The sequence below is a fragment of the Calonectris borealis genome, chromosome 7, assembly GCF_964195595.1.
Source record: "Calonectris borealis chromosome 7, bCalBor7.hap1.2, whole genome shotgun sequence".
In the NCBI taxonomy this organism is placed as follows: Eukaryota; Metazoa; Chordata; class Aves; order Procellariiformes; family Procellariidae; genus Calonectris; species Calonectris borealis.
Genome location: NC_134318.1, coordinates 30635024 through 30662819, shown reverse-complemented (window position 1 = coordinate 30662819; position 27796 = coordinate 30635024). Strand labels below are relative to the sequence as shown.

General features: G+C 45.8%; 2 protein-coding genes across 5 annotated transcripts in view; one reads left to right on the top strand and one right to left on the bottom strand.

Moving 5' to 3' along the window:
• Positions 1 to 18214, top strand: part of COL17A1 (collagen type XVII alpha 1 chain) — a 58959-nt gene extending 40745 nt beyond the window's left edge. The window contains exons 29-57 of the mRNA XM_075154988.1: positions 63 to 125; positions 479 to 514; positions 891 to 962; positions 1325 to 1351; positions 2054 to 2089; positions 2670 to 2705; positions 2938 to 3018; positions 4019 to 4054; positions 4745 to 4825; positions 6040 to 6093; positions 6215 to 6256; positions 7068 to 7130; positions 7290 to 7349; positions 7878 to 7904; positions 7992 to 8033; positions 8196 to 8261; positions 8631 to 8678; positions 9709 to 9822; positions 10095 to 10232; positions 10816 to 10899; positions 11904 to 12032; positions 13162 to 13251; positions 13810 to 13923; positions 14176 to 14328; positions 15105 to 15524; positions 15717 to 15857; positions 16467 to 16529; positions 16736 to 16807; positions 17002 to 18214. Of these exons, the coding sequence (XP_075011089.1) occupies positions 63 to 125; positions 479 to 514; positions 891 to 962; positions 1325 to 1351; positions 2054 to 2089; positions 2670 to 2705; positions 2938 to 3018; positions 4019 to 4054; positions 4745 to 4825; positions 6040 to 6093; positions 6215 to 6256; positions 7068 to 7130; positions 7290 to 7349; positions 7878 to 7904; positions 7992 to 8033; positions 8196 to 8261; positions 8631 to 8678; positions 9709 to 9822; positions 10095 to 10232; positions 10816 to 10899; positions 11904 to 12032; positions 13162 to 13251; positions 13810 to 13923; positions 14176 to 14328; positions 15105 to 15524; positions 15717 to 15857; positions 16467 to 16529; positions 16736 to 16807; positions 17002 to 17051 (2438 nt within the window). The 3' untranslated portion in view covers positions 17052 to 18214. The remainder of the gene's footprint in view (positions 1 to 62; positions 126 to 478; positions 515 to 890; positions 963 to 1324; positions 1352 to 2053; positions 2090 to 2669; positions 2706 to 2937; positions 3019 to 4018; positions 4055 to 4744; positions 4826 to 6039; positions 6094 to 6214; positions 6257 to 7067; positions 7131 to 7289; positions 7350 to 7877; positions 7905 to 7991; positions 8034 to 8195; positions 8262 to 8630; positions 8679 to 9708; positions 9823 to 10094; positions 10233 to 10815; positions 10900 to 11903; positions 12033 to 13161; positions 13252 to 13809; positions 13924 to 14175; positions 14329 to 15104; positions 15525 to 15716; positions 15858 to 16466; positions 16530 to 16735; positions 16808 to 17001) is intronic.
• A 1336-nt stretch (positions 18215 to 19550) lies between these two features.
• SLK (STE20 like kinase) overlaps positions 19551 to 27796 on the bottom strand; it is a 50258-nt gene continuing 42012 nt past the window's right edge. For all 4 annotated transcript variants that reach the window (XM_075154982.1, XM_075154984.1, XM_075154983.1 and 1 more), the window contains 3 exons: positions 27189 to 27314; positions 25479 to 25592; positions 19551 to 24869 (listed from right to left, as the gene is read on the bottom strand). In XM_075154982.1, coding sequence (XP_075011083.1) covers positions 24723 to 24869; positions 25479 to 25592; positions 27189 to 27314 — 387 coding nt within the window. In that variant the 3' untranslated portion in view covers positions 19551 to 24722. The remainder of the gene's footprint in view (positions 24870 to 25478; positions 25593 to 27188; positions 27315 to 27796) is intronic.

The following is a 27796-nucleotide window of genomic DNA, read 5'->3' as shown; positions in this document are numbered from 1 at the left end:
CAGTGATAAATTGTATCTTCACCAAGATTTGTTTGATTCATTTTCATACCATTTCGCTACAGGTGAACAAGGCTCAAGAGGAATGCCTGGTCCTCCAGGAGAGCCAGGGGCTAAAGGACCTGTAGGTGGGTAACAGAAAAGAGCTGTGTTTATATGTGGGGCAATGTCATTTCCACCCAGAGTGTGTTTATGAGCACAGACAAGAAAACAACATGGGAGTGGAATCATAATGGTTGTGATCCTAGGTCTTTTCCTTAGATAGCTAAGATTAGTCTGTATACTCAGAAAAGATGTCCTACAGTGACAGTGTCCTAAAGTGAACTTTTTCTGGATCTTCAGTAACTGCAGCCAAGGTTTCTTCCAGATGCAATATGATGAAAAGCCACTGTCTCGTGTTTAGGGCTGTGCTCTGCTTAGTAGAACAGGGCATCTGTGGTACTATTTCAGCGGTCCTTAACAATCTCTTTTCTTTGGACAGGACAAGCTGGCCGTGATGGACAGCCAGGTGAAAAAGGTAAGGGATTCCTTTGAGATCGAAGTGCAGGTACTTTCTGATTTGGCAGGAGGTTGATTTGTAAAAGGGGTGGGAGAAGATGGCAGCAGATTCATGTTCTGGAATCTTGCTGTCTCAAAAGAACTGTAGAGTCAGCCATGTAAGCGTGAGACATATAATGGAGCTGGCTGTAAACTTGTGACAGAGTTGTTCTCACTACAGAACTCTTGTGGCATTGACGTTCACCTCCCAGACACTGATGCTGGAACTGGCCAGTTGGCTGTTTGAAGATACAATAGGTAGAAAGCGCTGCAGGACAGCTGGTGGCCAAGCTTGAATGGATTGGTAGATTGTAAGTCAGTGACTTCTGGCTTGTTAATGGTGATTATATCCCTAGGTGAACCAGGTCTTATGGGAATGCCAGGAGCCCGAGGCCCTCCAGGACCCTCTGGAGATGCAGGACAGCCAGGTAAAAGCATACAGAGACCAAAAATACTTTCTGCTCAGTCAGGAACATCGATGTCTTTGTCAACAATTTCCAATCTTAATTTGAAGTTAAGGCTGATAGAAGATCTCTGTATTGTAAGATGGTGATGAAAGGAAAACACACAGGGAATCTAGACTGCGATCTCAGGATTGCACACACTGCAAACAAGAACATCAGCTGCTATGAGCCAATATTCAGTTTACATACTAGGTGCTAGGGCAATTTACACCACTTGTGGGCTGTGTGCTATAATTTTAAGTAAATGTAATCTTTTTCTCCCTGTCTATCCTTTCCCCACCTGAAATTTGTTTAGACATTTTAGAATTTTTGCCTTTTTCTTCCAGGTCTCACAGGACCCCAAGGACCGCCAGGTAGGTTTTTCCACCGTGTTTCAACTTATCAATGATACACTTTGATATGGGCTCAAAAAACACTTGTAATTTTCCCTCGGTGCTGCTTGGGGCTTCCAAAGTGATATCCCAAGGTTTCTGCATCTCCCTTTGCTTTTGAGACAGGTTTTGTGGTTGGTGTGTAAATTTTGATGAATGGAGGGCCTCAGAGTGTTTGAAAATTTGCCTCTCCCCAAAACATAGCTTGTAACAAATAACATGTTTCAGTTCCCTGTGCATCACTGAAAAGTCCTTCTAATCAGCAGCAGAAACAGAGGGGAGGGGATGTAGCAATAGAGGTGGAAACAGAGGGTGTGACGTCAGCAAGTAAAGGTGGTTTGGGGGGCAAGTCACCAGGGAATTTATCCAGGAGCATCAGGACAGGGAGCAGTACCTGGAAGAAGCTACAGGTAAATCTAGGGAGCAGTGCCGTCATCCACGGAGCAGTGGCAGAAGGGAAGCCCTTAGCTATGCCCATGGACACTACCAGCTCAGTCTACAGTCCACTGTGAATTCCTCAACTTGCGGTCAGGCACCTGCTTATAAATGCTGAAAGCCAGGGTCTTGATTAGGGAGTTCATCCTATAAACCCACAAGTGAAACTCAACTGGGGTACCTGGAAAAAATAGAACAAACAATATTTGCACTAACCATTTTAAATTGTTCATATCTACCTCATATCAGGACTTCCAGGCAACCCAGGCCGACCAGGGACTAAAGGTAAGTTTTGTTTCTTCCCTAATACTCATTTTCTCTCTAAGCACTTCATTTTAGGGAGGATTATCTGCGCTGCTGACCAGTTTCTGAATCAACAGTGGCATCTAGTGGCTTTAGGAAGAGAAGGTTTGAGAAACAGATGGTAGCCAAAGCCTCCTTGAGCATACACGAAAGGCAAGGCATCTGCTGAGGCACTCAGCATGACAGTTCTCCACTGAGAAAACCTTAGCAAATCTTGTTCTGCCCTAAGCATATGAGTATGATGCCTGGTGACTGCAATGGAAGCTGTGTGCCTGCCTCAGATAAATCAAGGCCTGTTCCCTATACTGGCAGATGTAGTGCTTGGAAAGTTGGCCTATTCCCTATTCTGGCAGATGTAGTGCTTGGAAAGTTGATCAGAGGATATCTCTGGATTAGCTGAGCTCTATTGCTTCCCCCATGACTTTCTAATGCTATGACTTCTCAGACAAGAGATCAAGGGCAAAGAGAAGAGAAATCACATGTTTAATAAGACAATGTCATTGAGCTAGTGACAACTCTTCCCCAGAAAAGAAGTTCATCTTTTGTCTCTTTCTTTTCATAGGAGAACCTGGAGCTCCAGGAAAAGTCATAAGTGCTGGTATGTAGTGCTGTGGGAGTTCAAACACTTCTGCTTTTGGAGGATTTTCTCTGTTTTTTGTTATGCCTCCCAAATTAATCTCAACTGTGTGTCAGACCTGTACTGGGACTCCCTGTGTTGGGAGAACATGTATGCTATAGATGTGTGATTCCTTAAGGATGGATTTGTTACACGTTCGCTGGATGTGTATATATATGTGTACGTGTGCAAGCGTATGCGTTTTGTGTTTCAGAGGGTTCGTCAACTATTACTCTGCCAGGCCCACCAGGTCCCCCAGGCCCAGCTGGCCCCACTGGACCCCCAGGTGTTCCAGGTGAGGAAGCTGCTCCTCTGCTGTGGTTTTTGCAGGCAGCTTGCATTGCTGTGCATCCAGTTCTTAATTTAATGTGTGATGTCTCTGCCAGGCTGCCCTGTCTGGGAGGCAAGATTGCTCAGGCAGTCTAGATACTCATGGTCCTCACCCTTCCCTGCAGAAAGACCAAGATCTCAGGCTGAGTTAGGGAGGCAGCAGCCTCAAGGGAGAAATGGGATATGATCACAGCAGGGCAGCACAGAAGGGAGGGCTGAGAAGATGAAGAAACTGGGAACACTGTTGTTGTCCTTTGATCTGATGAGTACAAAGTAGTGACAGGTCAAATCCAGCGAGTAGAATCAAGCTCTTTTGCCTCTCGGGAAAGCAGGCTTGTGTCTAATCCCTCTCCCGGCACTGTTACTGAAATCAGGAAGTGCTTGTTTTCCTGTCTTAGCTTTGAACTCAAGACAGCAGAAGTCCCACATGAGCATCTACAAATCTTTCACACAAACACACACACACACAGACTGGCTATGCATGAGCTTGGTCCTCATACTCCTCTGTTCCAGGTCAGACACCGCCCTCCAGCACGCTGGTGTCAGGCAGCAGAGTTCCTGAGCCCCGGTTCTCATGGCACTTCTGTGCCTCTCCCAGCTGGAGCTAATCCTGGAGCTGGTTTGGTAGAGCTAGCCTCAATTTGCAGCAGGGAATGCAAGAGGAGGGTTGGGCCTATTGCATTTCTATTGTGGTCAGTGACATTCTGGTTATTTCCCCAGTCTAAGAGGCACCAAGCACTTTAATTGCTACATGATGGAAAATAAGCCTCTTCTCCAGACCTTCAAGTAATATATGGGACATCATTGATGAATTCATACCCCATAGCAATTCCATTTACTTGTGCAGACAAATACATTATTTGATAGTCTCAGTTCTTATAAAAGACCTATTGATTCTTTCCTGCTACTGTAAAATACAACCAGGAAATTCTAATGCAATCTGGTTTTTTTCCCTTTGAAACCAGGTCCTGTTGGACCAGCTGGTCTCCCTGGACAGCAAGGTACCATTCTCCATCAGCTTTGATTCTGCTTCTTAAGAGAACTGAATTCATTAGTTCTTTCTTTGTTTCTAATTCTCTCAGCCCTTGGCACAATCTCTCTCCCTTTTGTTTGCAGATTTCTTCCATTCAGTTAATTTTACTTCATTATTTGGCTTAATTAATCTTTTAAAGAATTTCTATTCTTTTTTTCTTTCCCAGGGGAAAAAGGAGGGTGGTAAGAGCCAGTATGATGTGGATGCTGCAAATGACTTTTTTTTCTTACGTTATTTTTTCCGAAGGCTGGTATTTCTAAGGAGCTTCTCAAGTGCAGTTGCCTTTCTGTGGTAGGGGATATAGCCCAGCTGGATACCTCCTGCCATTTTGAAAGGTGGGAGAACAAACTAGAGCCAAATTGGGAATAATGTCACTGTGAAACCGCTGCCAATTGGGCAGACATCTGTTTGGAAGGGCCTGAACAGAGCTGACTCCTAAGAACCTTTTTTATCCAGTTTTCTATGATCCTGTTTTAGGGCAAATTGTGCAGTAATTTCCACATTTGAATACAGCGTCCCTCAGAGCTGGGGACTGAGGTCATGCTCCCAGTTCACGTAAGCAAAGTCTGAACCTGTTGTCGAGGAGGTGAGGAGTGATTACAAAATGTCACCTTCTCTCAGTTAAATAATTCACTTTCTCTTTTTTTCCCTGAAAAAGGTCCACGGGGCGAGAAGGGATCCCCAGGTGAAGCTGTGATAGAAACTATCAAAACAGAAGTCTCATCATTAACATCTCAAAGTAAGTGGGCCTGCCTTTCCACCCTTCTGCTTGGAGAGGTGCCAGAGGCCTCAAGGCCTGCTCACAGCTAACAGGAGATGCCTCTCCCTCTTTCCCCTCAGCGTGACATAGGGCAAGTGTGCCTGTCTATGTTTGCTGGTGGGACAGCAATACCAGCTACTTCTTCTGCCCTCCTTCTCTGTGCATCCCAAAGTTCTTTCAGAAGGAGGTAGATGGCACCAGGCCCATGTCACAGAGAGGAAAGCTAAGGAATGGTGACTGGTGAACAGTCCCCAACAGCAGAGATGGTCACAGAGCTGTGAGGTTTCAGCTTGGCCTTTTAGCCACTTGTGTTTGCACAGACAGTTCCCTATGTAATATGAACACAGAGCCATCCGTAAGAGGAGAACCCGTTTGAAAAGGCACATTAATCTAAGCAACAGAGATCAAAATCTCTCTGTGAATTAGAGGACAAATTCACAGGGGAGCAAATGCTATTTTAAGAATAAAATAAATGGAACAGAACAGAATGGTTTAGCAGCATCCCGAGAAAAGTGTCTGCTTGCTCTGTGCAATACTAGATGTGTGGTGCACTTACAGTCAGTATTCCGAGGATCTGGGACCTCTGCGAGTGTGCAGGAGAGGCAAGGCAGAGGAGGGCATAAAATCATAAATGGTCCTTGCCTGATCACCATCTGAATGGGGTCATGTAGATCCAGATCATGCTTCAGTACTGTCTCATCCCCCATTCAGCATCACTGAACTTTGAGTTTGTGCCTCAACTTGGAGGTGAGGATACATCTCCAATCAAGATAACGCAGCACAGCTACTTGTTAAATAATGGCTGCATAATGTTCTCCTCCCAAAACTTGCCCCTTGTGGAAAGAATCCTTCCTCTCCTTGAAAGTTCTTTCCCTTCTTCTTTAGCCTTTGAGTCCTTTGCTCTTTCCCTCAGCAACCATTAGTCTTCAGAGACATCTCCTGCCTGTTTCCAATACGCTGCCAGCCTGCTCAGCACTGTATTTTGCTTCATGTCCTAACCCGTGTGCTGGGAACCAAATACATCACTCTTCTCCCCTCTCTGCCTCAACTTTGGCTTAGGTTACCCAGGTCCTGCCTTAGTCCACCTTTGACTGTAAGAGTTTATAACAGCAACGTAACGACAGTGTTTCCATAGCAGCAGTAGCTCCATAGCAACAATTTTTCCTTTTTTTGTGTGTGTTTAATTTGCACAGTGCTGGCAGATTTACAAGGGCGAGCAGGACCTCCAGGTCCCCCTGGACCACCAGGTACGTAATTTAGCAGAGCTCACTACGTAAGCAGGGGGATGCTAACACACATGGCACGTTTCTGGGCCATGCAGTTTGCTGAGTAAATATTCTGTAATACCCCTCTTTCTTTCTTCATCAGGTGAATCTGTGCAGGGACCCCCTGGACCTCGTGGCCCCCCAGGTAAGAGCTTGTTTATCTGAAACAAACCTGGAAAGTGGGAGGTTTTTCCAGTGCCTCTATCCTGTGCCTTGCAGTATGCCAGGTCAATCTTGGACCTGTGGAAGTTAGTAGGGCTGACTTTACTGGAAGCAGAGTTTCACATAGTGGGTTCCTACTAACACAATTTCACTGCAATATAGTTCCACAGCAGCAAGACACTTCCCAAGAGAGAAGATTTGCTTTGGCAGAGGTTTGTTAGCCAGAGTAGTAATTCATAAAAGCCATACTTTTTGGGAAGCCACTCAACATTCTCAAGTCCCAAAAGGAAGTAACTGCAATCAATTCCGTCTTTACTTCTGACGTGTCGAGCCTTAACTTCCAGCTGGGGAGAGATGGAGTGGTTCTTAGCATGAGGAACATATCCCCACTCCACTTCCTGTAGCACAGATTTCCCTTTCACAGCCAGAAGAGGGGTGGTGCAGGAGGACACGAGACAGGAGCATAACCCCATTCCTTGCACTCTGCAAAGGGGAGCAGGTCAGGTGTGTGATGAAATGAATCTTCCCTCTCAATGTCATGAAGGCCAGCTGGGATAGGCACTCTGTACCACAAAGAAAGGAATTTCTCTGTCCTATATGTCTGCTGTGGTGGCAAAAGATAACGAAAAATAACTAACAGGGATAGATGTGTGTGGAGAAAACAACGATACTAGCCTACACTTGTAAATATTTGAGCTATGGCCGTGGCTGGAGATGTAAGAGCTCTAACATGCATTTACTTACATGTCTGAGGCTGATCCTTCCTGAAGCCTGTTTGTGTCCCTTTTGCCTAGGAGAAGGATTGCCAGGACCTCCAGGCCCACCAGGGAGACCAGGATCTTCCATGTCCACCTCAGGTAGGTTCTTCCCACTCATTCCCTCACCTGTGCCCTGGGAATGTCCTAACTGTTGGGGTACCAGAGAGCACATCTTTGGCTAGGACCAGGTGGAGCCAGACAAAACTTGTGTCATGTTCTCTTGGATATCATGAAGAAACCTTTTTGTTTTAATTACAGAAACATTCTTCACAGGCCCACCAGGTCCACCAGGCCCACCAGGCCCAAAAGGAGACCAAGGTGGGTATATCCTGCTGGTTCACCAAGATACTAGATGGATCTCAGCACCTCAGACTGAAAAGAAGGAACGAAGGTCTTGGAAGCAGAAAGTGTCCTGCCTTTCTGTGGCTGTAAGAAAGCTAGCACAGTGGTCACTAAATAGGACTCCTGTCTGCTGCCATAAAACAAATCAGTCTTTGTCAGAGAAATTTATTAGCCTCCAATCCGTGTGTTAAGGCAATTGCTGTATTCAGATCCCAACTTTGCAAGCCCATTAGATTCAGGAGCATTCAGAGCTTCAGATTTGCCAGTAAAGGGGAACAATCTTTTTGCAAAATGCAGTGTGGACTTGGCTAAGTCAGTGCAAGGAGGTGGCCCTGTGAAGTGTAGCTCAATTCTCAGCTGGCAGGAAAAGATGGGACCTACACCCTTTACCCATTTCTGCCCTGCAAATTAAAGGCCATGATAATATTCTGCAGTGTGGGCTGGGATGTTGCAGATCAGGACAAAGCAAATGGTAACGCGATTCCTCTGCTCCTCTGTTCACAGGTGAACGAGGTCCACGAGGATTCACGGGTAAGGAGGCTTCCAGGAGATATCAGTGGGGTGCAGTGTAGCTTGCCTGTGTATATGACTGCTCCTGCATTTCTGTGTCCCATGCAGGAGAACCGGGTGAGCCTGGCCTTTCAGCACTCTCCTCCCACGGTCAGTCTGTGTCCCCTTTCCTCCTTTGAATTCATTGTCCCTAGGCTGAAACCAGGGGGCAAAATCCTGCTCTATTGATTCTAACTTAGTTTTAGTGGAGCCAGGATTTTATCCACACACTTTATTCCTGTGAATCTCTTATTCTCCTTCTGCAATTGGCAGGTGACAGAATCACCATGCAGGGACCTCCAGGAGTTCCAGGCCCGCCAGGCCCACCTGGACCCAAAGGTGAAGTTAAAAGTCTTCTTTCTTTCTTTGCTGGTGTCCTCACACAGCCAAGAGTGGTTGAGACTAAAGGATGGAGCAACTTGGTCCTTTGAGAACTACAGCTGTACCCAGCCCAGCCTTCTCAGGCAGAGCAGGACCATGGCAATAGAATCACTCTGAGCACCAGATGCCTGGGCAGATAACAGAAGGCTCAGAAAAGCTGCTGTGGCCTCTTCCTTCTGCTCTTCCCGAACAAGCTGCTAATTCAAGATAGTCATTACAAGGGCTGGGTGGTTGCTTCTCTGACAACATGTAGCTCAACTGTTTTACACAACTAAGTATGCAACATGCAGTGACACAATTGTCTGTCTCCCTCACTCTGGTTTCCAGGTGATGCAGGTGTCCCAGGCGCTCCTGGCATCCCAGGAGCATCTCGAGGTAAGAGACCAGACCACCTCTCATATTATCAAGAAATGCTGACGTCCTGGTGGAGACTTTGAAAAAGCTCCTTTGGGTTTTACAAGTGTGGGTGCCAACCTAATGCTGATGGGATTTGTGTTCAAAACCTCTTTTTTCACAGCCTGCCTTAAATCAGACAATTTAAGAATTGCAAGTTTTCTGTTTCCAGCTTACTGGGAATCCTTTGAGCCAGAGTTTGTCCTCATGGGACATGAAAGAAAGCGGTTCCATGTTGGCTAACCATGTTCCACAAGGGAATAGGGAAGCTGCATTGAACCCTCTTGTGGAAACACTTCTGATCAGAACAAAAGTGCCCTTTGTTCAGTTTTACTTAACCTCGAGTGGATTCACGTGAATTAAGCTGCTTTCATTCTGAATAAGAGCATCTCTGTATGCAGGATATTAATGCAGTTTCACAAAAAGTGCATATGGATTAACTTAAGTGTCCCTCCATGTGAACAAGCCCTCTGCTTCTCCACATCGTGTCCTAGGAATACTACCTCAGGGTGCTGGGAAGACAGACACCGTAAAGAGCATGAGGTGTCACTTGACACCATGGTGACAGGAGTCGCACAGGGCCCACCTGTATCTTGCAATGGAGACCAGTGAGGAGGTTCTTGAGCTGGTGCTGCCCAGGCTGGCTGGGATTGGGAGCACCAGGGCAGTAAGGTTAGCCTAATGAGCTTGAGCGATTTATGGATCTCTATCTATATTTCTGCACCGCATTGCACTCTGGTGCACAAACTGACCAGGTCTGTCAGTACAAAGCCAGGCAGGTCTCTGGGCTCCGCCCTGCAGAGCTACGTAGGCTGAATTAATTGAAGACATTATACTACCTATTTACCCATGCTCAGACTGTATTTAGAGGTGAAGGGGGAGCCCCTCCATAGTCCATTCCCAAGCTCTTTCCAGACCCGTGGGAAGGACTCAATGCAAGCACACTTTAGCATCGCTTGGTCTAATGCAACCAGGCAAAAAAAATTCCTTCTCCTTACAATGTTTTCTGTAGGTGGATCCAGACAAATTCAGGGACCCCCAGGGCCTCCTGGACCACCTGGTCCTCCTGGCCCAGGTGGAAGTTCTTCTCAAGAGATTCAACAGTATGTTACTGACTACCTGAAAAGTGAGTATAATGAGATTTTGCCGTGGGTCAGCAGATGCATGCCTCTCTCTCTTTTGCTCCCTGAGCCCCTTGTCACTCTCCCTTTATAAGCAGCAGCCCTACTGCTCTGGCCTTATTTTTGTTGAATACTATGAAGTGCTGTTGCCCAGTGTGGCCTCTGCAGAACTGTCCTGTCAGCCTGCTTTTTCCCAGGGGAAGAGGGTCCAGTAATTGTGCATATGGCCATTGTCTTCCCTCTAGTGATGTGGGCATATCTTGGGCTTCCTACCTAGGTGACAATGTAAGGCATTATTTGACTGGTGCCCAAGGCCCACCAGGCCCTCCAGGCCCACCTGGAGTCATCACCACTGCAGATGGGACAAACTTGGATTATGCGGAGCTGGCTACCCGTGTTATGAGCTATATGACAAGTAAGTACCATGTTGGTAAGCTCTGTACTGAGTCAAGCTCTCGGCTGAGCTTGTGCAACTCCTAGGAGGTGAAAACTGGAGGAGAAACAATGGTCTTTAAATAGCAGCACCCCAGCCCAGTTATTCATCTTCTGCAATCTTGGCCCAGCACTCCAAACAGCTGAGGTGGCCTCTGATCTTTGTCCCATTTTGATGGTTAGATTAACTAACAGTTGCTGCTGTTTAAAAAGTCTCACATTAAACATAGCTGTTAGACCCTGTAACGTCCCCAAGACCCAAACAGAGGTGGCTGTATTTGGTATATGTGGTCTCAGGTTCTGGGGCTGTCTTGTATGCTTGGGGCCTCCTGAAGCAGATGAAATTCCCAGAGCTTTTGGAAGCAGCCTGGAATCTCAGTCAGAAAAGCACAGACCACACCACTGTGGAGACAACCAGGCTGTGTTGGACAGCAGCTGGGAGCATGGGAAGCCCATTCCATCAGTTAAACTGGATTAATTCAGCTTTCCTTTGTCCCTGCCTGACCCCTCTTCACCTTCTGTCTCCTCTTAACCCTGCCTGACATAAAACCTTTTCATTCCCACAGGTTCTTCAGATCGCTATCAGTCATTTGCCAGTTCAGTATCAACTACATCAGTTTTGTACCAAGAACTTCTGGACATGCTGCAGAGTAAGTGACCCTAAAGGGAAACATGGGGGATGGGGGTAAAGCATTCTAGCAGCCTGGTGATATGCCCTTCCCTTCCAGTCTTCTGCCTCCAACTGGAGTTACCAGCAGCTGCTCTGAGGGCAAAGGCCTGCCTTAGGCTGCTGAGTGACCTGCAATATCTCCTTCCAAGTCCTTTGGAGACAGATTTATGTGTCTTGTGCTGGAGAGTTTGCATGCTTTCCAGAAGCTATGCTTTCTTACCTGTTTGCTTTTCATACCCACTGTTGTAACTCTGCAGTTTCCCACTCTCTTGCCTCCGTTTCCCTTCTTGGCTCTCTGGGTGGCATCTGCCTATGTCCCTCCTTTTCAGGAATTCCCCTTAATTTCCCCCAATCTCCCACTAAACCTTGGACTTCTACTTTCCAGCTCCTCCACTCTCTTAGGGTTACCCATTCCTTCTTGCCCACTCCAAAGCCTTGCTAGTCTTCTTAAGGTGAGGAGGATACCCAGCTCTGTGTTCTTTTTGACACACACTGTTACTTGTGGGCTGATAGATAAATCACCAGGATGTCATTTTGCTGTGCCTGAAGGTATTGATGATGCTGGCCAACACTGCATTCCTCCTATGTGATCCAGTGAGGATTCAATCAGATTCCACGTTCCAAACAGACAAATGGCTGCTGAAATGCCACAGAGCTTAGCATGGTCTTTTCCCTTTACCCAAGATGTTGCCCAGGGTGTCCTGAAGAAACAGAGCACAAGGAGGTCCCTTTGGCAATCCAAATTCTCATCCTCCTCAAACCTTGGGTTGTAGGAGGTTCCCAGCCCTGTCACAAATGTTTGTGACACCATACACAGGGCAGATCACACTTAGAAGAGGAGGCGAGGCAGGAAAGTAGCTTTGTATCCATAGGTTTTGGTGGTCTCCGTAGTGGCGGGGGCTAGGCTCACAGGCTGGGAACTCCTCACACCTGGCATATTTGCAGCAGCTGGACAGTCTTAAAAGATGCATTTTTCATTTTCAGGAGAAGAAATTCGTCAGTATCTAATTGGCCCTCGGGGCCCACCAGGACCTCCTGGACCAGGGGGAGATGGCATGTCTCTGTCACTGGATTATGATGAGCTGACCAGACGGTTTATCAGCTACTTGACAAGTAATGGTCTTTATTAGTGTGCATTTCCCTCTGTTCCTTTGGGAGCTGAGCAGAAAGCTCATGCTGTCAGTGAAAACTCTTTCAGTGTCAACTGCCTGAATCCCTACGTTTGGACACCTCCTCACAGGGATTGTGGCAGACTTGGAAGAGAACAAAGATACTATCCACAGACTCTAGTAATGAGTTCTTGCTTTGCTAAATACTGAGCTTAGGAACATCATTTAATCTTAGCCATCTTAGAAGCCCCATCAACACCTTCAAGTGCCTTTATAACCCTTTTCTCACTGGCTCTGTGGCCAGGATATATCTTTCTGTGGAAGGGTTGATATATGCCCACTTTGTGTCAAGGCAGCCCAGGCAACAAACTCTTAGAAATTTAAAATTAGTTGAAACAAATTCCACCTCTCTGCTTCATTTTCCCATCTGTAAAGGGGTGATATGGCATGTCAGAACTGTAGGACAGAGAGGACTCTGGAGCATCCCCAACAGCAGTGCTAAAATGCCTAATCCTGGTAGCTGCAACTATCTGCTTAAAAGCACAGCCTGGTCCATGCTCACTCTCTCTGAACTGCCCTTGGAGACCAGATCTCACTAATGGGCTGCTCCAAAGATGGTGAGAATTTCCTCTTTGGCTCTGGAAGCAGGAAACTGCTGTTTAACAGCAGCACCCCAACAGCTCAAGCAGGACAGCTGCATTTTATCAGCAAGGACATTTCATTAAAGCAAATCACAGAAGTGCAAAGTTTTGCACCAGAGCTGCTTGCAGATAGGCAGACACAGGGAGAGCAGCACATGCATCAGCCAGTGGGTCACAGCTGAGCTGCGTATCCTGGGGTGCTCCCACTCCATGTCAGGGGTTCATGAGGTGTGCAGAGCTTTTGCCAAGAATAGAGGCCTGATGCCTGCCTGTCTGCAGGTGCCCTTGTGTTGGGATTAACAGGGCAAGCTTTAACTCCAAGTCCAGAACAAGGCTTGAGCCTTGGTTCTCAGCACAATCTGCTGATGGGAACACTCCACCCTGCAGGAATCCCTCCTGCATTGCCTGTGAACAAGCCCTGCAGCTTGTCTGCTCACACTCTAACAGCCTGTTTTGATAATGTGCTACTGTTGGATCTGTTTGATTTTGCAGGTTCTGGGATGAGCATTGGGCTCCCTGGACCACCTGGGCCTCCAGGGACACCTGGTATATCTTACAGTGACCTGACAACATACCTGCGAAGTAAGCAAACTTCTTTATTCCCCTGCCGTAGGTCCCTATACACCCTCAGGATCTTTTTTTACAGGCTTAGTCACAGAATTTCCCCTTTTGCCCATCACTACAAATAACCCTCTATGAGACTCTGATGGTCCCTCTGCCTTAGTTAGCAGTACTGCAGGTCTCCTGGGCTCTGCCAGGACCTGCACAGGCTGCGAGGGGCTGCAGACAGGTCACCGTGCTCCTGTGGAGAGCAGCAGCAGTGAGGTGCTGTCTTGGGGATGGGGGATGGAGGAGCCCTTTGTATTCTCCAAACTCTGCAGCATAAAGGAATTTCTTATGCCACTTTTTAAAAGTATTTTTAAAAATAGGGACTTCTACCCTCTTTGGGATCTCCTGACTTCCCAATGTGACATCTACACGCAGGGAAGTGAGATCTACCAGGAAGGCTGCACCAGAAGGTGCTGGGGAGAAAAAAGTGCCTTATACCTGGCCATAGCTGGCATTACCTGTATTGTCAGGGAAGGTTCATCAGGATTGCGGTGGTTTGGCTAACTCCTTTTCTTCCCTTGTGTCTTACAGACTCTGAATTCAGTGGTCTTGTCGGGCCCCCTGGTCCTGCAGGGCCCCCAGGACCTCCAGGGATCCCCGGATCACCTGGCACCTCTCTGGAGGACGTCTCTGCTTACCTACAAAGTAAAGCACTTGTGTTTTTCACAGTTGGCGGGGAGATTCTGGGGGCACTGAGGCTGAGATTTAGCTTACCAGGGGTTGTGACTGCCCACTGAGAACAAGGTCACACTTTAAAAAGAAAAGAAGAAAATCTCATCAACATCAGTTGGAAAAGGATGGAAGTTGGGGTTGGAGCCTTTAAACTTTCAAGATCCCCAGACATGTGTGATTTCCTGTCCTCTCACTGTCAGAAAATAATTCTTCCTTTCTCTCAAGGTGTGGGATACTCCTCCCTCTCTGGAGTCCAGGGTCCACCTGGCCCTCCTGGCCCGCCAGGACCACCAGGCTTCTCGGGAACTGGCCTCCTGTCCTATGCTGACATCACCCACAGTGACGAGTTCAGAAGCGAGCTGATCCAGTACCTGAAGAGTAAGGGTTTGCCACCCATCCTGCCTGCACACACCCTGAGCCATGCTCTGCCTTGCTGAGGCAGTCCTGCAGGAGCCTTCCCTGAATTGGGGCTCCAGCAACACCTTATCTCCACAGCCAGGTCTACACTGCACCCCATAGGCTTGTCTCCTCTCAGTCCGACAGCAAGGCAAAAGTCTGTGTTGTGAGCCGAAAGGGACAGGTGCTGGGCAGTTACCATTGGCCTGTACTGAGCAGCGAGTGCTTAGTAAGGTCATCTGCAGAGTTTTGCTGTGAGAAAAGCATTTTCTTTGACAAACGCCTGCCTACAGAGCAATGGGTGATGTAGGGGTTGGAAGGCAGCACCGAGCCAGCTGTGAAGCAGCATTGGTCTGAGCTCTCGTGCTGGCAAGTCATCCGGAGCAGCCTTTCAAAAACATGGGGATCCCCTCGCTTTTGGGAGACTGGTCACAGAATGGTTGTTTTGGCAGAGGCGCTGAAATTGGCCTGAGAGGAGTGCACCCTTCCGCAAAATCATTGGGCATGTTTCCAAGACTGGGCACCCAAAATTGTGGGGGAGATGGGAAGAAGGAATGTATCATGCCATCTGTAGAGGTCAAGGTTGACATACGTGCCTGCTGCCTGAGAAGTGGCAGTGAATGAGGGTTACTATGATGATTGGCAGGACAGAATTTCACACTTCAGTCTTCATTCAGGTGGTAGCACAGGACCTCTGCCAAGCCTGGGGAGCCCAGGTACCCCAGTGTCCCTGAAGTCCCCCCTCTTGTATTTTGCAGGTGATGAAGTTCGAAGCTACATCTCAGGGCCACCTGGGCCCCCTGGGCCACGGGGACCACCAGGACCCAAAGGAGATAGTGGCTTGGTGGCTGGGTCTATGTCTTCATCATACCAAGGGTTACGGACTTCCGAGCGGTTGCATGGAGGATCCCTTGGTGCTGAGGGATCCCATGGGGGATCACTGGGCACAGGCAGCTCATATGGCAGCTCCATGAGCAGCATGTCATCTTACAGTGCCTCAGCGGGCAGCGATGGCTCTTATGATGCCTCCATGGGCAGTGATGGGTCTTTCGATGGGTTGCTGACAGAGGAGGAATCACACAGGAGATCAACAAGTTCAAGCAGATCCTATAGCAACGCCTTCACTGGATCCCTGGATTACAACGAGCTGGCACTTCGCGTGTCAGAGAGCCTACAGAGTGAGTGGAACACCTGCTTGTCCTGACCCTCCCTGTCCCAGCCCACAACTCCTAACCCCCTGTGCCTGGTGAAACACTGTTCACTTCCCTCACCCCTCCTGCTGACTACAGCTCTCCCTTACACCTTCCTGCCTCAGCATCCAGCCACAGTTTTCCCAGAGCTCCTTTCAAATGATATCTTTAATTCCTCAGACCGAGGTATTCTCCAGGACCTGATGTCTTACACTGCACAGGGACTGCCAGGTCCCCCAGGCCCTCCTGGTCCCCCTGGCATCAGCAGGGTCTTTGCAGCCTATGGCAATGTCACCGAGGACCTCATGGACTTCTTTAGAAGTAAGTGACATATTGACTTGGTGTTCTGGCTCACGCGTATGAGATCTCTCCAACCTCTTGTAGACCTAGTGATCTTTACACCTTTGCGTTCTGCAAAAATACAGTCGAAGTACAAAGCTGGAGGCAGATGGTCTTTCCATCCCCTTCCTCCCTTGAAGGGGAGGTGCAGTCTCATCATGAGGAAGGACATCAGGTTTTCCCACTAATTGTAGGAAACTCATCCCAAACCCTGACGGCCACTGTGCTGGCAACCCCCGTGGCCCATTTTGACGTGGCTGGGCTGGCGCGTGTAGAGCAACATGAACAGCTGCTCTCTCTGTTCTCAAATTCCCCTCCCTGAGCATGGGCCGGCTCCAGCCCTAGTGACAGCCAGGACACCCAGAGAGGGTGGCAGAGCAGTGCTGGTGAAATGAGATCACAGCCTGCCCCTGGGACTTTGTTGGGACCAAAACCATTTTTGAAAAACTTGCTCTCGGTCAGTCTAACCTAAAGCATCTAACCTAGAGAGATGTCCTTCCAGTGTGACTCACTGCTTCTCTAAGTCAACACAGAGCCTCTTGCAAGTGGTTTGTTCCACTCCTTCATCCTCTCCTTCATTTCTCTCTCCAGCATATGGTACCATCCAGGGGCCACCCGGTGAAAAGGGGGAGAGGGGTTATCCTGGACCCAAAGGTAAGGCTTGCCATCCTTTCCCTCTCAAGCCCTGTAACGCCCAGGAAGCAGCACTGTGTCCACAGAGATAGCCGGCACTGGGCAGCTCAAGGTCACAGCACCTTCAGGATCGCAGCCCGAGCATCGTCCTGACTTGGTCTTCCTTACCCTGGCCTGACATGGGCCAGTCATTCTCAAGGGTAAACTTAGTCTTCTCATTCCTTCAGGTGACCCTGGACCGATGGGCCCACCAGGACGCCACGGGCACAGGGGACCAAAAGGAGAGAAAGGAGAGAAAGGTATGAACCTCTGCCATCCCCAGAAGAGCAGGGTTTGCCTGTTGGGGATGGAGAATTCCCCTGGCACCAGCCCATCTCTGGGAACTGGTGGAAAACCCACAGTGCCCCATTTTTTTGTTTGTGTTGGGTCTTTTGTCTTTTTTTGCCCACATGAACTTTTCAAATAACCCTCCTTTTGACTTTCTTTTCCCCAGGTGAACAAGTGTATGTTGGCAGAAGAAAAAGAAGAAGTGTTGGGGTTTAAGGAAAGAGCCAGCTCAGTTCTGCACTGGGCAGCATTCCCAGCAGCCTATAGAGAATTAGCCTGAAACTTCACTGCCTTAATGCTAAAACGTCCTTGCCGATCAGCTAGCCACTTAGACTTGATAGTTCCGTGTCGCTGCTGAGATTTGAATGGCTCTTTTACGCGTCCGGCATGGCCCTAATGTGGGTGTTTGCTCCTGTTGCTGATGTTTGGCTTAGTGCCCCTGAGTTCCCAGGCTTATATGTCTTCGGGCTGACAAGGGCTTCCTGTCTCACCCAGTCCAGGCTTCTTGTATTACTCCCAGCTATGTAAAAACCTGTTTTTTTAACAATTAGCCAACTACCCAGCAAAAAAGAAGAAAAGAAACCAATCCCTCCCCCACCAAACGCATGATATTTCAGAGATCAGATTCAGCCCACGGACAAAAGGCCCTGTAAGAAACCCTGGGACTAAAGTTGCTCACCTCACTGGGATTTCCTCTCTGCAAGCTCTGCTGTGCCGGCCCTAAGTGGGAGGACCTGGTGACGCAGGTGCTGGTGGTACTGAGTGGGGCTGTGGCTCGGGGGTCTCTGGGAAGGGGCACACTGCACTGTGTACACCAGACAGTGACCCGCATGCGACACAGAGCCCAGCCCTGCCAGTGCCTGGCTGCTGCAGCGTGGCAGGTGATACAGGGAGAAATAGCCGGGCTCTGCCTTCCCCACCCAGCTGTGCGGCAGTGCTGGTGTCGGCCCCGTAGTCCCCACTGTAGAGCTTTCCGACCCCTGGGGTCAGCACCCACTAGCAGCCTGGCCTGTGACTTGCTTTGGAAAGCGGTGCCCTCCCGGCTCGGCAGTTTTGCGATGCTCTAGTGCTCCGCGCCCATTAACCCACTCCTGAGCCCAGCTCCTTGGACAAACTGTTACCGGAGGGGCTCAGACGGCAGTGGGGTGCAGCACATGCAAGTACCTTGCAGGGAGCCTCGGTCAGCGCATGCTTTGCGATGCCTGTTTATAGCAGCAGAGCGAGACGTGACATGCACAGGGACCGAACTGAAGCACTTTTAAACATAATTTGTTGATCTTTTTAAAAATATTTTTGTATTTTTTTCTTTTTTTTAAACATTGGGGAAAAGTAATTTTTAAATGTAAACAGCCCAATTAAAGTGTGTTTTTTCACCCCAAGCTTGCCTGATCAGTGTTACATTGGGCAGCCAGTACCAGCTTCACTGTGACCATGGGCAGACACCTTGTGCTCTCGGTGGCCGATGGTGGCTGGGTTGTTTCTCATCACTGGTACGTGACCCAGGCGGACACCCAGCTGCTTCTCAGGTGTCGGCAGTTTCCAGGCACATCAGCAGGAGCCTCTGCACGTTGTCCCAGAGTGCCGCAGCCACCGTCTTCTTCCGTGCAGTGAGGTGGTACTCGTGGAGTGTAAGTGTGTTGTGCTGGGGGCGGGGGGAGCCCCGGGGCTGGGTGGTGGCTGAGCTGCAAGCTCCCGCCTGGCAGAGCCCGGCGTTCCAGTGCAGGCGAGCAGCCAGGGCAGCTGGCAGCCCCTTGCACGGCGCCGGGTCACCGCGTCCGTGACACCCCTCAGCTTTGTGGTGCTCCTGGGGCCACGCACACGTGCATACACATGCACACACACACAGAACTGCTACTTTAGTTCCTGGCCAAAGCAGGTCAGTGGCTCATTTTTATAGCAAAAAAACTTGCTTGAATTGCCTGTTTTCAGTCCAGCTTTAAACACCCATCGTCTATTTTTATTTATTTCCAGTGTTAGCGATGTCGCGTTTTGGTGTTCTTCCCACGTTATTGCTTAGGAGAGTTTAGAGGTGTGTGAACCAGGTCAGCTTTCAGCGCACAGCACCTTGAGTGTTTGCCAGTAAGGCCTGCGTCCTTCTGGGTAATTCATAACCCCCACCTGACTCCGCTGAGACATTTCCTTTGAATTCTCTCTTAGAAACAACAACAAAAGCATTTGTTGTCACGTTTAAGCACAGCAGCTGTTGTTTCCATGTCTGAGCCATCCCTGAACTACCCGGGACCACCGTTACGTGCTTGCAGGTTGTGTCGCGGGGCAGGGTTAGGCAGCTGAGCGCGGTCTGAGGCGCGGCAGCCCTACAACCACTCATTTGCTTCATAATCCAGCCCGCGGCACTCAGACCATTGCTCAGGGGGCTCTGCTGCCAAACAGCGGCACCTCGTTCCTTCGCCTCTACCTGAGTGCGAAGGGTGGCTGTCGTGAGGGGGACCCGTGGACTGGGGGCAGAAACTGGAGCTCCTACCACCCCAAGCTGAATTCCCACTGACAGGGCAGGGCACTCACTGAAAACAGCATCCTTTGAGGTTTGTGCTAAATCTGCACTCCCACCCCAGGCTATTCCAGTCACGGAGCCACACATTGTACAATGTTAAGTGCTTTTTTACACTCAATTATTTAAAAAATTCTAAATTGTCCCATTCACTCCAGATTACTTGTGTTTCATGCAAGTTTTCCATGAACAAAACAGAGGCCATCTCAGCAAACTGTGATTTTATTGTATTTACAGCAGAATTATTACAATATTCTACAGAAGCCATGAAATCAAATTACTTTTAAAAACAAGACACAAAAAAACCCTGTTGTATGGCTGCTACTGCAAGTTCACTTCCATGAGCTGTACATACAGAGACCCTTAGCCAATTATTCATCCATCTCATGATTTTTGGTTGCTTTCTGTAAGGCAAAAATAACTTGGTTTGCAGTTAACACAAAACATTCAACAAACTGCTGGGACAACGCGAGGTTGGAGATGCGTCAGATTTGTATGCTTTATTGCAGAAGACCACCCTGCTTGGCTTTCTTGCAGAAAACAGGAGTATGACAGCTCAACATTACAGATTTCACTCAATGTCCCCTTCTAGTTTCTGTTCTTTCCACCATTTTAGGGTTGATAATCAGTAAGAAAGAGGTTTTACCACCTAGCTTGGTAATTGTGGAAGAGATTTTAGAAAATTAGAGCATCTTTGGGCTCAGCAACTCCCTTCTACTTCAGTACAGTGGAAGCACATGAGCCTTCCTTATTCATGAGCTGGTTTTGAGCACGTTCTTACTTAAGAGGTGGTCTTCTTTCTCTGGCACCACTGACTGCCCTAATGCCAGAAGCAGCTTCAGAAATGAAGTGTGAGGACTGAGGCAGGAGAAAGGGGATGGAAAACAACTAAAAGGTCTGCAAGCAATACAGGAGAACACTATAAAGTTTCTTTTGTCTTCTCTGTATCTGTTCTCATCTTTTGTAAGACTGAGAAACATGACAGGGCTTCCTGGCCTTGGCTTGCCTGTGAAAGAGGAAGGTTAATTCTCTCGGACCTCAGTTTGTATCTGCTGTGAAGCTGACGTATAGTACAAGTCAGGGAATGGAAATGTGCGTGGACACATCAACGCAAGGAAGTTTCTGAGATCCAGAAGTAGATTTTGAAGTAAAATGACCAGATTGTGAATGCTAACATAAAAAGCAGAAAGTTGTCTACATAGTGACCACCCTCGGCGGTCCTCCCTGCCCTTTCCTCTAATGACCGCACAGTCACTGTCCTCAAGAACTCGCCCCACTTCCCCATGGCAGATTAACCAAAAAGCAGTAGTTCAGCGGAAGCAACTAGCACCGAGTTTATTTGCACATTTAAGTCTGTTCCCTGGTTTTCAGCAAAGATGAGCATTTCTGAGGTCCTAGGAGCTGCAGCTACACAGCAGCTCTGAAAATCAGGCTACCTAAAAGTGGACTTAAGTGCCGGAATTTTTCTTTCATGTACTATGTCTTGCAAGAGAGATACTGTTTCAGGTGGAGAATCAACTTAAACTTCCTATGCGATATTGCCGTCATAAAAGACATTGTGGTGTGATGACAGTAATTACATTGCTGCTTTGCTTGGCTCTGTCTTAATTAAGGTGCTAAGTTTCCTATTTATTAAGAAAAAAAATCCAGTAGCATGTAGTTATAATAGAGAAAGTCATCCAGGATAGAATAATAATTTTTTAAACCATGTGATTGATTAGATATTGAATACCCATGAATGTAATTTTAAAAGGGTATTAGCTTAAAACATTGTCTGAAAAAAAGGATGCAGCTCAGAATGAGTATCAGTGATGTGAAAAATCAGTTTGAGTGAATGCCGCTGGTCAGGACAGTGTGGTACTGCCACCCCTGAATTTGAATTCAGGTGTCGATTCAGTCAACACCTTCTAAAGAAAAACCTTTAATAAATCAGGATCTATCTAATCAATCATAACAACCTCAGTATCGTATCTTTTCATGCCTACATGCTTCTCGTATTCAGCAGAGTGCTTGGAAAAAGAAACAAATTTGTTTTATGGGACTCAGAGAGGAAAAAACATGCTGGAATATTTCCCCTTCAACCAAGTAAACAGCAAAGTTCCCCTGGGACGTCAGGAGGCCAAGGGCTGAGACACGGCCCGTTTCCTCCGCGGCTGGTAAACCTCCTCAGCCAGCCCCATTCAGGCGGGCTGCAGCGTTTATTCAAGATGCAGAATCTCATCGTAAGAACAGGGGCAGCAAGACCACCTGAGGTTTGGTTAGCCAAAGATCCCCTGGCTACCGGCAGCGTTGCATTAGCAGAGGGCTACAAGACCCTGCCAACAGCTGAGTTCTAGCAACTGTTAGGATGCGAGTAGAGCCACCGGCTCCTCTACTTTCAAGGCCCCATCGCAAGAAAGCTGGCTTAGCCGGTGCTGAAATCTGCTTTTCAGAACAAGTTGTGAGGACTGAATCTGTCAGAGGCCGTGGGCCTGCAGGCAGGGCTTTTTGTGAGAATCAGTTGTAAATACAAGAGGACCACCACTATATTGCACTGCAATTCATGCATTTTATTGCCTTTGTTCATTTTCCTGTGGACAGTATTTATGATGTAGTAAAACACAAAGGTGAGCAAATACTGATTTGTGGTCATCTTTTGAAGGGCACGTGGGGAAAACGAGATCTGCCAAACACTCAGTAAGAAAGTACATTGATTTGGCTGAGGAAAATACACCTAACTACCTTGAAGATGGAGCTTCTAACCTTTGTTAAAGGGATGTGACATGTGATAGTAGAGAGACTGGATTTTGTATCTCAGGAGATCTCTTCCCGGCCTATGTGAGACTAAATTCATTTGAACTGAATTTTCTGACATTGATATAATATTGTACACCTCTTTCACGTTCTGCAATACTTAAAACCAATTTTATCAGTCTAAATGTGTAAGTACCCACGCTAGTTTCTGTTATCCCCCAGAAAAACGTATTTTCACGCTTGGTATCAATTCTCAGCACAGTTCACAAGGCTGCAACTGCTTAACAGTGCTCCACACCTGGAGACCTGACCAAACACCCACTAAGGCTTCAATCGCTACATTCCATCCCTCCCTCCATCACGGAACTCAGTTACTTATTTGTACAATTTACAATGAGATCAGATTGCAGGGGCTTGTGTGAAAAGGATCTTCAAATAGAAGATTTAGAAGATTTAGACAGAGGTAAACAGTATGCCAATACATGCAAGATACCACCAAAACTGCCAAAAACGTAAGGAGAAGATTGCCATTTCCCTCCGAGGACTTAATGTGGATGAAGGTAGAGATAATCCAGAAGGGGAAATCTGCCTGCCCTCTGAGTAAAGCACTGAGCCTACTTCATACGAAACTGCAGCAAATTCTGTTAAATACAGAGATGAAGATTATTTAATGTTGTTTTAGTAACAGTCACTTTATGATGGTGGAGCTTAAAAAGTAAAAGGCCTTCAAAGACATTTTTCACCCTACTAAATAAACAATTTAAAGAACTTTGCATTTAGCAACAGATAACATTCTAGAGATATGGTATGTGAATTTACAACAGTACACAATACACGTTTATATAATAAAATGCCAGAAATTAAAGCTAGCTATTAAAGTAATTATGCTATCAAAAAGTTACGGAATTTAAATTAAAACATGCATTTTCCAATTTGTTTTACTGTGCTGTAAATTTTAAGTGTCTTCATTGAGAAGGTAGCGGTTCAACGTCCAAGGATTTCAGCATCCAAGATTTCAACCACATCCGATTAAAGTCCTATGTTAATTTATGAGTTCATTCACATGCATCAATACTGTTCCCATGAAATGAACATCATGTAATGTTCACCAGTCGCACATTTAATGCAAGCTAACAAAACAAAACGTTTACAGTTGATACCCAAAGAGACTAGAAAGTCAGGCCTCAAAGGACAGGAAGCAAATACTATTTTACAAATTGAACTCCAGCATACCAAAGTACAGCTTATAATACTCTCTTGATATGACTCAAACTCTAACCACCAAAAGGAGTGCAGTAAAAATAACCTAATACAGTTGTATTTCCCTACCAGCTAGATGAGAATCATTTCAGATTTTTTCCACTGCAGATCAGTCAGGTAAATAACTTATCGTACATCTATGAACTTGAAAAATAAAAACTGCCTATGTTAGTACGTGGCAACACAAAAGCAAAAGACCCAGCTTCATAAAGTAGTTTGTCTATATATTTAACTTAAATCTTTCTATAAAATAAAATGACTGAAACAAAAAAATCAAATCTAACACTTCTAATCAAATCAGACTTCAGCCATGGTTATTTATAAATACGACCATCCACCTCCACTCTTCTGATGGAGTTTAAATGAACAGGCTTTGGTAAGAACAGAAAAATGGCTCTACCCATTCCAGGTACAGTTAGAGAAACCACGTGCACTTTGCACACCGCTTTCTAAAAAATACATTCTACAGTTTTTCAATTTGTAGAACTAACCACCTGTAATAGCTACGGAAAATAATAAACTGTGCATTTTAAAGTTAGCATTTCTTTCACCTTTACATATTTTAGTGCAAAATATTTTAGGGTGAGGATTTACAACAAAAATGGCAGTAGCAGCAAGAAGTCTTCTGTTTTGTACAGTAACAACAATGCTAAGGAGTTTTGTTTTTTTTAAACGACAAAACACTGTCCTGTTGCCAGGATTAGCATATCTAAGTGTTTCAGGCACTGTATTAATTTAACTAGCACCCCATTTCATTATGGAACTAATGGACACAATATGTCATGGAGATCAGCTCAGTTTAATTTATGCCAGAGGTTTCTTTTGAAAGAAGTTGCAAAGGCTTTCGCTTTTACCAATCGTGTTTAAACATAAGGGTTTATTTTTCTGATTATTGGCATGTTCTGAATAATTAGTTTCAGTCCTTGCTATGAAGACACTGCTCAACATTGTAACATTTTAAACCTCTCACGGCAGTTTCAGTTGTGGAATTCTCTTCAGTTGTGGAGAAATCAGACACTTAAAAACACAGTAGCAGAACTAATATTACATTGTTTAAATGTTCAGGTGAGAAACCATTTTTTTGTGATCAGAAAGAGTATAATTAATATTTTAGGTTTAAAGTCAAAACCATAGATAACAGAGTTTTTGAGACTGAGATAAAAAACCCACTTATTCTTGAAACATCTGAAGGACATAACATTACCATTATACACCAACACCTTTTTTCTTTTCTTCCATTCTGAGAAGAAACCGATCGTGACACTGATTGTCTCCACTGAAAACAAAAAGCGCTAGGTCCTCTGATGTACACCGCAGATTAAGTCAGGTTAGATGATGAGGATGGAGAATTCCAAATATGAAAAAACCTACAGCAGTTCCCAGAGTTATGACCCAGTGGAGTGAAGGCTGGGGATTGGATAGAATTTGGAAATCCGGCTTTGTGTTGAAGGATTAAGGCATTCGGATTCTCCAGTCATTTTAAAGAAAACTTCCTGTTCCTGCAGTTTTCTGGCAAATTCTTCTTCCAGCGTCTAAAACCAAAATCAGATTGTCATAGGATTACAAAGCAAAGTACAAGAAACCTATTATACTGGTGACACGTTGTCTGATACAACATCGTAACTTCACACAGCATCACAAAAAAAATCACCTAGCAATTACGAAATTGCAAGACAACCAAGACACAGCAAGCTCAGAACATCATCTGCCTGTAGGATACTCCCTGAACTGTGTGAAAATCTAGTACCTTCCATTTTGAAATAAAATATAAAAACCAAAAACAACCTCCACCACCCTCTAGCTGTTATTTAGCACTCAGTTTTTGTAGTAACCTATCGGCTTCTGAAATATATTCCTAAAACCAGATTTACCTCCAGCTGAGAAGTTTTGTATGCAAGTATGCACACATGCGCTGCAAGAGGGAACACAGTAAGAGCCTGATAATATGCAAGCCTTTTTTGTTGCATATGCCCTTTGCTCAGCTTTTGCACATTTTTTTTTATCACCTTTTATCATTCAGGGAACTATAGCAGTTTTGTACAGTAGCTTGATTCTCCTCCTCTGCGATACTTTTTGTATTGTCTGTATTTGCTAGATGCAACTCTTGATTATTTTCTGATTCATAAACTGCTCCAATTTACCTTTTTTCTTGGTCTCAATTTCTCCCTCCATTCCTTCAGTTCCTGGCTGTGCTCTTCATCTAGCTCTTTTAGCTTCTGAGTCTCATGCTCAACCAGTAGATGGCATTTTTCATTCTTAAAACAAGATAAAGATAATCCTTATGTAAAACTAATTCAGATTAGGCAACTCAACATTTGTACAGTGACATATGTTGTCCTAATTCTTTTTAATTAGCTTATTCCGTGTAAATAGTGACATGAATAATTACAAGATAAAAGTACGTTACGAGGCTGCATTATCAAAAGCTGATCTTTCCATCAGAACCAACTGAGATAAGAAATACTTGGCAAATCCAAATATACTATTGGGTATCGTTAAGGCAGCAGCTGACAGCGTTACTCAAAACTGTGTTTCACTGCCTAATAATGCTTTCCAAGGTCATACAGCGTTTCTGCTTTGCTTTCTAAAGACAGTTTGTATAATTTATTAAAATCAATTAGATTAAAGAGGAGGTCATTTTTTGGAAATATTTCAACTCTTGTCGCCAAGGAGCTGAGACTAACAAATGGGGCTTAGAGAAGAGAAACGTGCTTGCAGAAGCAGCCTCAGAATCGCCCTATAAAAAGGAAAAGGCCAATCAGCCAACACATCACCTTCACATTCCTCTCAGTAAGGTACACCTGCAAATGCCTAACTTTCAGAGGACTTTGGAAGCATGGTAAGAAAAAAAATTAAGTATTTGGCTATATCAAATCTTTGATTTTTAAGAGTAGTTGGCAATGGCAGTCTCTAAACCCCATGTTCTTGTTTCTAGGGTTCCAGTCCCAGCTGGGTCTGAGGCAGAGTACAAAAACACAAGACCAAAAATGACAAAAATGACAAGCCCTTGGCTAGACCTGAGTGCAGCTAGGGGCCAGTTTTTCTCGGAGAAGCTCAGGGTAGCCCTAATCTGCTCAATTTTACTTGAGCTGAAACTCTCACAAGACTCCCACGGTACTTGGGGATTTACTGAGGCGTATTAGTGGCATAGTCAGGACTGTTTTCGCAGGACGTAAGAAAGTGAATAGAGTAGAACTAGCTTCATTGGTCGTTGGAAGATTTCTCTACGCAAAGGTTATCAGCAGGTGATCATTTAATGCTTTAAAACACCCCTGTGTCCCTGAAACAGGGAAAAGCAGATTTAGTGGAAAAGGAGATCTGGCCTCTGGTATACAGCAGCAACTTTTACAAAATGCACACCAAAAGGGACAAAATGGAGTTCCCTATCACAAGAAGAGAATTCCTTCCAAGTGCATTCCAGAAGCTCAAGTACACGCGGCAGCCTGCACTTTATAAAAACCACCTAATTCCATGTACTGCTACAAAAGTCTTGTGGGTAATGCCTGGTGCTGCCTACCTCTGTTCTGATTAATGACGTTTCAGCAAAATCAGGTTAAAAGGAAATGTTGCCTACAGAAAATAGCGCTGGGAACTTGATAGATATTCTAGAAGTGATCATCTGCTTCCGGTTCATGCTCTTGCATGTAAAGTGATTTCTCACTAACTGATGTAAGCATATGAATCTGGTTAAGCAGTACGCTGCGGGCCTTTGAAAGCAAAGTTAAAAAAAAAAAAAAAACAACTACGCCAATCAGTAAAAATGAAAAAAAAGATGTTTCTGCTTTGCCTGCGTCTGTTATTAACCTGAGTCTTCCCACTGAATGTTCATTTAATTATCATCTATTTTTAACCTGTAACTGATGCAGTTCTCTGATGTTTGCTTCACACTGCAACTGAAGGTCCCGCATTTGGTTTTCGTGTTTCTGATGCTGAGCCAGCCTCTCATTCTTCTGTCTCTTTTCTTCCTGAACAGCAAACTAAAATTAAAAATAAAAAGATGATTTATATCGTGCCTCTAGATACATCAGTCTACATGAGACAAAAAACTGTATGTAACAGAATGAATACATAACAGCATAATTGAAAAGAATGGTTTTAAAAGATTTAAACAATAACCGTATTTTCTTTATTTTTTCTTTTTTAAAATTCTTACAAAGGGGATGCCCTCACAGTTTTGTCTATCATTCCATTTCTCTCTCTGCACTCTAATTTTTCCTTAGAACACAGCACATTTCACTTCCAGACTCCTAAAATTATCTCCCTCTGAAGCCAAGTGACACAGCAGTGTTGCTACAAGTGTCGGTTAAGGTTGGTGTTATACAGCTACAGGAGACGGTATTTTTCAGATTTTCTATCCTTCCAGTGCTCACTATATGAAACCATGATCTGGGACTTTTGTGCATCAGTACAAAGGAAATCTCTAAACCTCTTCACAACATTCCCTTTTGAAGAATGAGTG